Source organism: Dendrobates tinctorius, unplaced genomic scaffold (genome assembly GCF_039654945.1).
Source record: "Dendrobates tinctorius isolate UK_male_01 unplaced genomic scaffold, ASM3965494v1 ptg000397l, whole genome shotgun sequence".
NCBI classification, from domain to species: domain Eukaryota; kingdom Metazoa; phylum Chordata; class Amphibia; order Anura; family Dendrobatidae; genus Dendrobates; species Dendrobates tinctorius.
The window spans coordinates 2,266,232-2,279,882 of NW_027362063.1; the positions used below are offsets into that span (position 1 = coordinate 2,266,232).

Consider the following 13,651-nt stretch of genomic DNA (forward strand, 5'->3'; position numbering starts at 1 on the left):
ACCATTATCATTATTTGAATAACAAGCTTTTACAGCTCTTAATGGAGAAATGGCCCGCAAACTTGGTGTTTCTTTGGAAAGAGAAAATATTAGAAAATTATTGATAGAAGAAGCTCTTAACCAAAAGGAAGATCTTAAAAAGACTCTCAAGAGACACTTTGTGTTTCTTAAAATGGATACCTGCACACGTCACAGAGTGAATTATTTTGCTATTAACGTTTAATATGTTTGTGACAACAAAATAATTGTTACTAAGACACTGGCAGTAAAAGATACTAAAGCTCATCACAGCAGCCAGTTTCTCAAGATCTCAGTGGAAAAAGTTCTGCAAGATTATGAACTCACAAAAGAACAGGTTCTTGCTATTGTAACTAATAATGCTTCAAACATACTGTAAGTACAATTAAACTGATGAATGAGAATAAAGAAGGTGAACAGCAGCTAGAAGAAAATTTCACATTCAGTATGTTGGAGATGGAAGGTCACAGTCCTGTTCCCATAACAGAGAAACAAACAGATATTACTACAGAAGAACAGCAAAATGATTCTTTACAATTAGATGATCTTGTTGAAGCTGCTTCACACCTCTTTCCTATTCATCACATGCACTGTGTTGTACACATGTTGCAGCTGACAATAAGAGACAGTCTGCAAGAGGGACATGCTGACTCGCAAAGGGAGGAAATTGGATATTGCTGCCAGAGCCCCTAAAATTGATTACATCTTGAAGAGACGTGCTGGAAAAGCAGTTATTGTTTGAGCTGAAACCCTTCCTTGTAGATATGGCCAATCCTCAGGTAACACTACATGAAGATTAATGGACACAGGTGGCTGAACTGAAGGAATTGCTTCATCACCTATTTACAGTGACTAAAAAGTTACAAGCTGAGGATTTAAGTTCTGACATTTTTATAAAGTAGTGGAAGAACTTGTTGTTTTGCCTGTCCCAAAGAGGAGGTTTAATTGCAGATGGCATTGCTGCTTCAATGAAAAGGAGAGAGACACTGCTATTAGAAAATAAAATTCTTCTGGCAGCTGTTTATGTGGACCCAAGTCATCGTATATTGCTGGATGATCAACAGCTTACTAAAGGAAAAGAAGCTCTGATTGAGGTAGCAGATAGGGTGAGTGGGCTACAGGACGGCCAGGAGCAATAGGACTCGGGTCCTGCCACTACTGCTGTTGCCGTTTCTTCATCCTCATCAGATGAGGAATTTAATTTTGAAAAGTATTTGGATGACATGGAGCAGGCATGGGAAAAAGATTCCACTCCCACAGAAAACAGATTGACCATATTTCAGCAACATTTTCCCTTGCTCTCAATAAAGTAGAAGAATTCAATCGTTCATTGCATGAGGCAATTCCTTTACACCCTGAAATTGTTAGAGATGCTGCCCATGTGGATACTGCTTTGCCACCAACCTAAGTTAGTGTAGAGAGGTTGTTCTCTAGCCTTAAAATAATTAGGTCAGATTTGAGGTAATCTATGATGGAGGATCTGAGGGAGGTGAAACTAGTTCTCAGAGCAAATTCATAGACTGCACAAATGATATTTAGTACGTTTTTGTTGAAAACTGTTTTTTTCCCACTTACTGTATAGTGTATAATAAATTGTAAATATGCAAGTTTTTTGTTCAAAAGTTGTATTCCAATAAATATATTTTATGCTCTATCTAAATGACTTGATTATTGTATCATAATAATGACTAAAAGTTTGATGTTACCATTTTACTACAGTAAATGTATCACTTAAACTTAAACATGAGCTATGTATGAGAGAGTCGGAGTCGTCGAGTCGGTGTCATGGAAACTGAGGAGTTGGAGTTGAAGGTTTGGCTTACCGACTCCACAGCCCTGCTCCATACAGTATAATGGCCCCACATAATGCTCCACACAGTATAATGGCCATACATAATGTTCCATACAGTATAATGGGTCCCATATAGTGCACCAAACTGTATTTGACCCCATATAATGAGCCATACAGCATAATGCACCCCACATAGTGCACCATACAGTATAATACACCCCACATAGTGTTCCATATAGTATAATGTGCCCCAAATAGTGCACCAAACAGTAGAATGGGTCCCACATAGTGCTGCATACAGTATAATGTGCCCCACATAGTGCTGCATACAGTATAATGTGCCCCACATAGTGCTGCATACAGTATAATGGGCCCACAAAGTGTTCTATACAGTATAATGGGTCCCACATAAAAAAAATATAAATACTTCTGCCCGTTTCCCTGCTGTTACTGTCTCTTCATGGTGTCTTCAAATCCTCTTGGTACAGGGGGCGCATTGTAGTGACATCATCGTGCCCACTGAGGTGAGACGTCAGACATAGAGGGGGGAATCAGGGGTGGGATTCAGCAGGTTCTCCTCGGTTCGGTGGAACCGGTTGTTAAAAAAGCAGCCGGTTCCCCGAACCGGGGAGATCCAGAGCCGCGATCCGGTCATCTGATGTTGCTGGCGGCGCTGTCTGCAGGCAAGGAGCAGAGGAGGACTCTTGCTCTGCTTCCTGTCGGATACCGCGTGCGCATTGATACTTGACGTGCAGCTGTCTGTCTGCTGACTACTGGACAGAGCAGCACAGCACACCCCGGCGGCCCCCGCTGCCCGTGCACTGATTCCTGCGGCGCAGTGCGGCTATAATTGGCGGGTAACTAGACTCTGGAGCTCGCTGGACTGGATTCAGGAGTTACCCGCCGCTGCGGCTGCCCAGTGAGCTGAGCGCCTGAGCCTGGACAGGAGGACACTAGTCTGTGTGTGGTGACCGTGGCCCGCCGCCCGCCTGCCTCACCGCGGGATTATTTACTTCAGTCTTCAGTTCAACTTCAGCCTGTGGTACACACAGGCCAACAACAGGTCAGTTGTATATGTGCAGTGCTGCTGCTTATTGGGGACCTGTGCTGTGCAGTGCTGCCTTTTAGGGACCTGTGTGCCTGCCTATTGGGGGCCTGTGCTGTGCTGCCTACTAGGGACCTGTGCCTGCCTAATGGGGACCTGTGCTGCCTATTGGGGACATGTACTGCCTATTAGGGACCTGTGCCTGCCTATTAGGGACCTGTGCAGCACTGTGATGCCTATTGGGGACCTGTGCCTGCCTTTTGGGGACCTGTGCTGCCTATTGGGGACGTGTGCTGCCTATAGGGAACAATGCTGCCTATTGGGGACCTGTGCCTGCCTTTTGGGGACCTGTGCTGCCTATTGGGGACGTGTGCTGCCTATAGGGAATAATACTGCCTATTGGGGACCTGTGCCTGCCTATTAGGGAACAATGCTGCCTATTGGGGTCCTGTGCCTGCCTATTGGGAACCTGTGCCTGCCTATTAGGGAACAATGCTGCCTATTGGGGACCTGTGCCTGCCTTTTGGGGACCTGTGCCTGCCTATTGGGGACGTGTGCTGACTATAGGGAACAATACTGCCTATTGGGGACCTGTGCCTGCCTATTAGGGAACAATGCTGCCTATTGGGGACCTGTGCCTGCCTATTGGGGACCTGTGCCTGCCTATTGGGGATTTGGCACTTTGTAGTTCTGATGTGATTTTATAAGTACTATACATTAATAAATTATTATTACTCTGTCAATTATACTTGTGGTTGTGATATTTTCATGAACCATTCTTTTTGTGGTGTTCTAGTTGTGGAAATATGCCAATTTAACCCTGCAATTAAAATCATCATTGTTTGACATAGATGGGACTTGAGTAAAGGGCATGTCACACTAAGCGATATCGCTAGCAATATCGCTATAACTAGTGACGTTACAGCGATATTGCTAGCGATATCGCTATGTCTGATACTTACCTACGACCGGCTCCCCCGCTGGTTATCGCTGATCGCGCGAGAACGTCCAGGACTGTTGGAGCCGGGAGGGAGGACGCAGGATCGCCTGGTGTGACAGGTAAGTAGCGACCCCCGTCCCCAGCGATGTCGCTAGTGAGACCTGCCTGTGTGGCAGCTCACTAGCGACCACTTAGCGATGTACCAGCGATCCTGACCGTGTCATATCGCTGGTCGGGATCGCTGGTACATCCATTAGGACGCAGATATGTAGTGCACAGCCTGGCCAGCCGGACAGTCAAGTGAGACAGCTGCATAGAAATATATGTAGCTGTCACACTCGGGTCAGGAGAGCCGCTGGCCAGAATGTGCACTGTTCTGATCTCATTCCAATTTATTTTTTTTTCAACTGTTTGACTGCGCCCCTACTTGTATATGTTTGAGGAAAAGGTGCGTGTAAATGGGTGTGGCTTAATAATGGGTGTGGCTTAAAATGGGGGTGGTTTTCCTACACACAAACACAGAACCTGTTGTTAAAAATTTGAATCCCACCACTGGGGGGAATGATGGGAGAGTGAGCATCAGCTGATGCACCCTCCTCCATCATTGCTTTCAACTGATATAGTAGAAAGCGCAATGCCAGGCAGAGCATTGGGCCAAATATACTTGTTGGTCTCGCCTGGCATTGTGAGCCAAATATACTCACCCTATGGGCCAGATTTGGCCCGCAGAATAGAGTTTGACACATGTGCTGTAAAGAGAATATAACATAATTTTCTCCCTCTAGCTGCTGTTTCAGTTACACTGCCAAACATGATTAAAAAGCTATTTACCTGAAGATTACTACTATATCTACATGTAAATACTGTTTTGCAAGTGACAGATTCCTTTTAATAAAAATTATTTGATTAAAAAAAATGAAAATGAATGTTCACTGTTTATTGATGAGCATGCTGATAAAGGTGCAACGACTGGCGCCTGCCTGCAGAAGGTTTTTTTTTTAGTATGTATATACAATACTCATTATCTTAACAATGGGACAGGTCACTGATGGATCAGTGACCTATCAGCAGTGTTCAGTATGAATACCTAATAAGAGCACCACATGAAGACCTCCCACGGGCCGCCCCGGAGCACAAGCATATCATTAACTGAAAACTGAAAATAAACATTAAACAACAACCACAAGACAGATTTAATCAACCAAGGTATCATTTTAAGCAGTATAACAGCGCCAACCTGACAGTGTCAGTAAGTTACTGAGCACAATCCTGCTGACAGGTTCCCTTTAAAGGGAACAATCGAAATACAGTTTTTTCCATGCTCAGTCATCATTTGACTACTCTAATTAGTGACAAGACATAATTGTGGTATCGCCCATTACAAAATATCACTCAGAAATTCTGACAATGTTAGAATTACAGTTTTTTGACTATTTTTCCCCTCACTAATTTTTTGCTCTGAGTATCTTTTATGGTAAAATTGATATTATCTTTCAAAACTACAATGTGTCTTCCAAAAAAAAAGAAGTCCTCATAAGGTAATGTTGTAGAAAATATAGAAAAGTTATGGCTCAGAAGAAGGAGGAGAAAAAAACAGAAGCGCAAAAGAGAAAACTTGCCAGGTAAGGAAGGGGTTAAATGAGAATACAATATTGAGGTATAGACACTACTGGCTATGTCAGCTCCACCTTCCCTACATAATGCTTCCCTCTATTCCCCCTTCTTTCCCTTGCTAGTCCTTTAACCCATGTTATAAGTTTGAAAGATGGATGTTGAAAAACATTCAATAAAAACATTAAAAAAAGAAGACGTTGTGTACAAATACAAAACACCTTAAACCCCGTAACGACCGTCGATACACCTTTTCATAGCGGTAGTTAAGGGTACTTAAACCACAGCGCCGTTAATTAATAAACGGCGCTGAGGAATAAGGGTATAGCGCCCCCCCAGAGTCAGAATTTCCACTGTTTATGTACATCAGAGGGTCTCCAAACGCGACATGGCACCACCATTGATTCCAACCAATTTTGCCTTCAAAAAGTCAAACGGTGCTCCCTCCCTTCTGAGTGCTGCCATGCCCCCAAACAGTGGCTTTTCCCCACATATGGGGTATCGGAGTACTCAGGAGAAATTGCACAACAAATTTTGTGGTCCATTTTCTCCTGATACCCTTGTGAAAATAAAAAAAATATATATTGACCCCCCCAAACTCACTTCAAATGTGAGGTGGTCCCTAAAACAATGGTTTTGTAAATTTTGTTGAAAAAATAAGAAATCGCTGGTCAACTTTTAACCCTTATAATGTCCTAGCAAAAAAAAAAAAATTGTTTACAAAATTGTGCTGATGTAAAGTAGACATGTGGGAAATGCAATTTATTAACTATTTTGTGTGACACCACTCTGTTTTACGTGTACAAAAATTGAAAAATTTAAAAATTGCAACATTTTTGCCAAAATTCCGTTTTTTTTGTCATAAATAAACGCAAGATATTTCGAAGAAATTTTACCACTGACATTAAGTACAATATTTGTATGCACTAAAAGGTTGAGACAAGAGTGCAATAGGGTCTTATCCGGGTAAATTGTATAAATAAAAGGATATTTATACTCACCTTTTCAAAGAAAAAGTAAAGCCTGTATAGTATGTCAGCCTGCTGCACGTCCAACGGTCCACAGCGGTGACCGCAAAAAAGTTTCTTTAGGAATAAATTCTTGGACTTTTAGGTGCGCTGCCAGACAAATTCCATAACCACACAAGGTTAAAAAGTTAACCTTTTAATCCCTACGCGTTTCGAAGCATAACACTTCTTCTTCAGGGGTTGACACATGAATACAGAGAGCTGTCATCACTTTTATACATGCAGGATTTAAATTTGGCGCCATGAAAGACATGTGATGCGCCGCAGAGGTCAAAGATCAGAATAATTCAAGTGTCATGGAAAGTTCATAAAAGTTAACTAATCTGTAATTAATAAAATCAATTGTATATTTATTTTATTTTGCAGATGAAAAGAAACGAAAAAAGAAAAAGGAAGTAAAAAAGGAAAAAAGAAGAAATGAACCCACATTGTGGGGAAAAAAAGGAGGAAAGAGGACCGCAGTCCAACAAACACACCACCACACCAGGGAGAGTGTACGGATTGGAGATGGAAAAAACAAAATGTAATCCCATACGATCACCAGAATAAAATGTGTCTCCAAAATGTATATGTATAGAAAAATATATAATAAAAACTGCGTGTGAGAATGACATTAAAGGAATAATAAAAATATATCATTTATATATTAAAAATATTGAATGAATAATTGAAGTGTCCAAGTACAATATGTCACAAAAAAAATCCTCAGAATCTGTGGGATGGGCTTGGTCATTAAGTACTAAATTGGCTCTGTCACTAAGGGGTTAAAAGTGTCCTGCCCAGTCTGTAGAGATGATGATTAATATAAAATAAGGACAAATCATGTTTATCCTGGATATTTAACTTTATTTTACCAATTCAGATAAAATGGGACAAATAAAGATAAACAATTTGTAATCGCAATGTACAATATATCAATAGAGGAGCACTCTTCACTTACCAGTGTGTCTTTTTTAGTTCCTACAAGGAAGACTGAGCAAGTATCAGGTTCGTTCTCCCTAAGAGCATCTTGTAGCCAACGCCTAGAACAACAGAGGAGACGTGACATTAGATCGGGCTCTGATGTGCAAACAAGTCACTTGTGTTTGCTAATACTTACTTTGTGTGCTCCAGGGTCTGGATGTCACCAAGATCAAAGGCGGTAATAATCACTGTAAGGTAAAAGAAATAATGAACAAGTCTCAAGAGATCCCCATACCTAGTCAGATGTCTCCCCACCGTAGGTTAGGTGATACATGTACCCAATAACTAGACCACTTGCCCTACATGCCTGTGATAATGGAGATGCCAGCACTGCAGTGCTTCGATTTTTCTCATTAGGCTGGAGTCGCACACAACGTATAAAAATCCGTCCATTTTTTACGGCCGAGAATCGCATCAATGTTTCAAGAACAGTGATCCGTATGTAATCCGTTTTTGATGCGAGGATGCGATTTCCTTACATCAAAATATCCGTATGACATCCGTATGGCATCCGTACGGCGAGATTTTGTCGCCTGCTAGCAAAATGGACATATAATGGGTCCATAGCCATAAATATTCGTGAAAATATATATACAGTCTATATATATATATATATACACACACACACTGCTCAAAAAAAAGGGAACACTGTTTGACAATCAATTTCACATGCTGTTGTGAAAATGGAATAGACAGCAGATGGAAATTATTGGCAATTCTCAAGACACCCTCAATAAAGGAGTGGTTCTGCAGGTGGGGACCATAGACCACATCTCAGTACCAATGCTTTATGGCTGATGTTTTGGTCACTTTTGAATGTTGGTTGTGTTTTCACACTCGTGGTAGCATGAGACGAACTCTACAACCCACACAAGTGGCTCAGGTAGTGCAGCTCATCCAGGATGGCACATCAATGCAAGCTGTGGCAAGAAGGTTTGCTGTGTCTGTCAGCATAGTGTCCAGAGGCTGGAGGCACTACCAGGAGACAGGCCAGTACACCAGGAGCTGTGGAGGGGGCTGTAGGAGGGCAACAACCCAGCATCAGGACTGCTACCTCAGCCTTTGTGCAAGGAGGAACAGGAGCACTGCCAGAGCCCTGCAAAATGACCTCCAGCAGGCCACAAATGTGCATGTGTCTGCACAAACGGTTAGAAACCGACTCCATGAGGATGGTCTGAGTGCCCGACGTCCACAGATGGGGGTTGTGCTCACTCACTAAGGCTGGTTTGCGGAGGGCAGAGCTGCAGAGGGCTGCATAGTTTCTCAGTTAAGCCCCGCCCACTGCCACACCCTTCCTTCAGCTCAGCCTACGTCTGCATGCATCCTGCGTACCCTATCTTTAACATTGGGTACGCAGGCCATGCGGATGTATGCTGACGCATCCGCATGCGTCGTTTTGACGCTGCGCCGAACGCGGGTTGCATTTTGTTGCGGTCAGCGGGCGCGTCAAAACATACATACGTATGGCCTGCATACTCAATGTTAAAGATAGGGTACGCAGGACACATGCAGACTTAGGCGGGGCTGAAGGAAGAGGTGCGGCAGTGGGCGGTGCTTAATGGAGGAAGAAAGAAGGAACTAGGCTGCCATCCGCAGCCCTGCCGATCACTAGTGTGAAACTAGCCTAACAACACCTATGGAGAAGCTAATCCAGTCAATGGTTCTGGGCAAGAGCCTACACTACAAGACATTTTCTGCTGTAAAATCCTGCAACTCTCATTAGAAACTCTTAGCAAGTGCTTGGAGAAGACATTAGCCTCCTTAGACAAGACATGCAGAAAATAAACAGAGTCAATAAGTTGGAGGAAAGAGCGAGTTCTTTTGAGGACCAAATGCCTACTATACTTGAAGATCTCAGGAGAGGTCTTAAGAATATCAATGCCCTCCTTTCTCATCATGGCTGATGACCTAGAGAATAGACTTCGGTGAAATACCGTAGCATACATTTAGTCGGGATTCCTGAAAAAGTGGAGGGTCGTAATCCAGTAGATTTTTTTGAATCCTGGCTGATGTTACAATGTTTAGCAATGACACTCTATCTCAATTTTTTATAAAGAAAGAGCCCATAGAGTTCCTACACGTCCTTTGCCACCGGGGGCTCCACCAAGGCCTGTTGCTCATCAAATTACTAAATTTTAAAGATAGAAACAATATCCTACGAAAGGCCAGGGACCATTCTTCACCTACCATTGATGAAAGAAAAATATCCATTTATCCTGACTTTTCAACCGAAGTTCAGAAGAAGAAGGCAAAGTTCTGGGATATAAAAAGGAAGCACCGTGAAAAGCAAATTTCCTATTCTATGATCTACCTTGCTTGGCTCAGGGTGGTTGCCCTGGGTGGCGTCCATATGTTTGACTCCACTCCAGATGCTTTATTATGGCTGGATGCCAATGAGAGATCTCTGTGAAATGGATCTGTATGAGACACATCTAGAGGCGATTTTCTCCAAGTACTTTTCATATATCATTATGATCGTAAACAATATGTACCTGCATTATTGTACATACAATGTTCTGTCTCTGACATAATTCACAACCTTTAAATGTCTATTTTGATAATATATATAATGATTTGCTGTGAATATCCATAGTATTCAGTTTCAGCCATAGATTTAATGTTTTCATTGTTTTTGGCTCCATCTAGTGACCAGAGTCATAACTGCATGTTATTATACACTGTACTTCCTGAATTATATTTCTCTCTCTTCACAATGCATTTTGGGAAGGTTTGCAAAGCACACTGGTAAGTTGCAAAGTATCATGGTTAAGTCCAGCCCCCATTTTCCCTCCAGTTCTCCATTTTCTATCAAGCCTGCATTTTGTGAACTTCTCATTTCTCTACTCCCCTTGCGTCAGCATCGCTGGTAGGTGGTCACACTTTCTATATCTAATTTTATCTCAAACAACCCTGTTTAGTTAGCTCCTCTCTGGTTAGCTATTAGTGCAGATAATCTATGTTAAGCATATCATGTATTCCTATGAACCCAGTACTGATTGTATTTATATGTTTTGCTGTAGTTTCACCACATCTATATACCCTACATTCAATAAAGCACATATTCAACTACAGTCTCCCTTATTGGACCCCGGTATAGCGGTTTAGCTACATGAATCCCGATTCATTTAGTGAGGACATGACATACAAACTATTCTTCTTTTAAGGGCAGTCAGGTTGGTAATTAGCCCTAATTCTGTTAAGTTGAAGGGTTTGTCCACTACTATACAATATACAAACTGAACATGAACGTGAAGAGGAAGTCTGAGATGAGCTGCAGGCCTGGATTCCTCTTCATGTTCAGTTCGTAAGAAGGTGGAGACAGTGATACCAGTGCTGATTGTGAGCCAGTGTCACATGTCACAACACTGCATCACAGCCCTGGGAGAGCGAGTGACGACACCTTGGGAATGGCGCTGGCACAGGAGGTGAGTACAGGCTTTATTATTTTATCGTGGCAGAAAATTATATATAACAAGGGGTTGTCCTAGTAGTGGACAAGCACCTTTTAGAGGAATGTGTCAATATTCTTGTTTGAATGGTTTCTAGTTTTATGAAGGAGAATCTTCCAGAAAGGTTTTCTATACTATGCAATGAACTATAACAGATAAGCAATTCAAAGGGGAGAAATTATATTTTAGAGATTATTTTTTATTATGATTAATCCTGCTCTAAAATGGCATACTACTTAATGTGGCGTATATGATTAATGTGATAGCCTGGAATGTCAGGGGCTTTGGGGGAAGTGGTCAAGAGATGTGTGGTGTTCTCTTGGATCCAACAAATTCAGCCTGGTATTATTGGTCTTTCCGAAACGCACATGACCCGTGAGAGACTCCGATTTCTAAGGAGGTCGTGGTTGGATTCAGAGTACTATTCAGTATTTTCTACTCAAGCATGGGGAGTAAGCATTTTAGTTCATGGATCAATTCCATTTGTCTGTTCCTCCTCTAAAGTACATGCCGATGGAAGATTTATATGTCTTGCTTGTACCATTTACAATATTAACTTTTATTATAGTAGCTTTGTATATTCTACCCCCTTACTCAGTGGAAATCCTTAAAAGGATTATTTCTTTTACAAATTCCCTTTCAGAGTGACCTGTTCTTCTTTAGCATCTACCTACACCCTTTCTTTTGATAAATTTCATACGGGAAATATTTCTCAAAATGTGCAATATACATCTCTGCTAAAGGAGGTTGGCATGGTGAACCTATGGAGAATAGAGCAACCTGATGTCAGACAATATTTCTGTTATTCCACCTCCCATCATTCTTTGCCAAGAATAGACCTAGTCATTGGGTCTGAATCAATCATACACTATATTAAAACGGTGAGTGATCTGACAAGGAGTATCTCTTACCAATCGCCAATACAGGTACAACTGCAGAAAGGTGGTGTGAGGTCTCCAGGGGAATATACATGGCGCCTCAATCCTTTTTGGCTGCAACTAATTGGCCCTACTCTAAACTCTGGAATTTTAGAATATTTTTGTTTTAACGATGTGTCGTCATCTACAAGATTTATATGGGAAGGTATGAAAGCATATGTACAGGGAATATGCATAAGGGAGATCAATAAGATAAAATGCAAAACAAAGAAGTTCACCCAAAAATACTTTATAGAGGGTGAGAATGCAGGCCACCTACTGGCAACTATAGTTAAAGCACAGATGGGAAAAGCCTATATAAATAGACTGGTCACAACAGATGGGAGGGTGGTTATGGACACTGATGAGGTGATTAAACTTCTTCATTCTTATTATATGAATGTGTACACATCTAAGACTAATGCTTTGGAGGGAGATTTTGCCTCTTAGCTAGATGGAATTGTTCATCCTAGGCTGTCTTGAGCTACAAGGGAGGCTCTGCGTCAGCCACTGAACTTGGAGGAACTAGATGATGCATTGAAAGCATTGCAAAATGAGAAGGCATCTGGTGCCGATGGTCTTCCAATTTTATAAACTAAATAAAGAGGTACTGTTGCCAAAAATTTTAGAGGTATTTAAGGAGGCACTAAAAAGGGCTCGCTACCAGATTCTATGAATGACGCCATAATAGTTTTAGTACTAAAGCTCGAGAAAGATGTCAAAACCTGACTCAAATCGGCCAATCTCTCTACTCCCAGTGGATATTAAACTTCCAGCCAAGGTTTTAGCCAATAGATTGATTAAAGTCATTAGGGAAGTAGTACACAAGGATCAATCTGGATTTATGCCAAATGCATCTACCGCTATAAATCTGAGGGCGGTTTTGTCCTTGGACGCTGCCAAAGATTTTCACAGTGTACAATGTTACTTGTTACCTGTGGGCAGTTTTGAAAAAGATGGGCTTTGACCCTGTTATACCACTCCACAGTTGCTAAAATTCAAGTGAAAGGCCAACTTTCTGAGACTTTTAAATTACAGAGGGGCACTAGGCAGGCATGGCCGATGTCGCCCTTTCTGGCCATTGAACCCTTGGTGTGTCGCCTAAGAGAGTCAAGACATTTTACTGGGATTGAATGTGGAGAAAGAGGAGCCAATGAGTCTCAATGCAGATGATATGCTGCTGTCATGGTATAGGACATGGTTAATGTCCTGCTCTCTCTGGGTTAACTTTTGCTGGCCTCCCTTTGGATCTGGGAGGGGTATTTATACTCACTCCAGACTAGAATTCCCTGTCAGCTATACTGTTGTTCTGACTGTGTGTCGGACCCTCTGGTGTGCGTGTAGAGTGCATTGCTTGATTGCCTCCCATGTATGACCTAGTCTGTCCACTCACTCTGTTCTCTGTCTCACGTTTTGGTACTAGTGTCTTCTTCGGTTCTGACCTCCTGGCTTGGCTATTGTTACTCCATTACAGTTTATCCCTATTGTACTGCACTGCTCGTTCTGGCTTTTTGCCCTCTGGCTTCCCTTCTGACAATCCCCTGTCTCACCCCATTGGTACCTCGTGATCTTCTGGTTCTGATCTTAGCTGGCTTTGATTATTCTCCTGTGTTTATTGTATCCTCGGCACCCCGGCGTCTGGCTCCACCCCCGACCACCTCCTACTCAGTCACATGGTTCAGGTCCTATTCCTTACCTGGTTAGTTACCCGGCGCTTTGCTCAACTCCCTTGCTGCTCTCCCCGCAGCAGTAATACCCGGAAGTCGTGACAGCTGCTTTTTATAGATAACGTAACTTCCTCAATCAGTCCAATAACGTAAATCATAACAGACGTCGGAACATTGTCAGGTTTATCAATTAATTAGAATAAATCTGTCCTGATGCCAGT

General features: G+C 42.2%; 1 protein-coding gene across 1 annotated transcript in view; it reads right to left on the minus strand.

Annotated features, from left to right (window-relative positions):
- Window positions 1-13,651, minus strand: part of RAB36 (RAB36, member RAS oncogene family) — a 78,533-nt gene that overhangs the window by 19,572 nt on the left and 45,310 nt on the right. Inside the window, exons 6-7 of the mRNA XM_073563780.1 lie at window positions 7,534-7,585; window positions 7,375-7,456 (exon numbers count right to left, since the gene is read on the minus strand). Of these exons, the coding sequence (XP_073419881.1) occupies window positions 7,375-7,456; window positions 7,534-7,585 (134 nt within the window). The remainder of the gene's footprint in view (window positions 1-7,374; window positions 7,457-7,533; window positions 7,586-13,651) is intronic.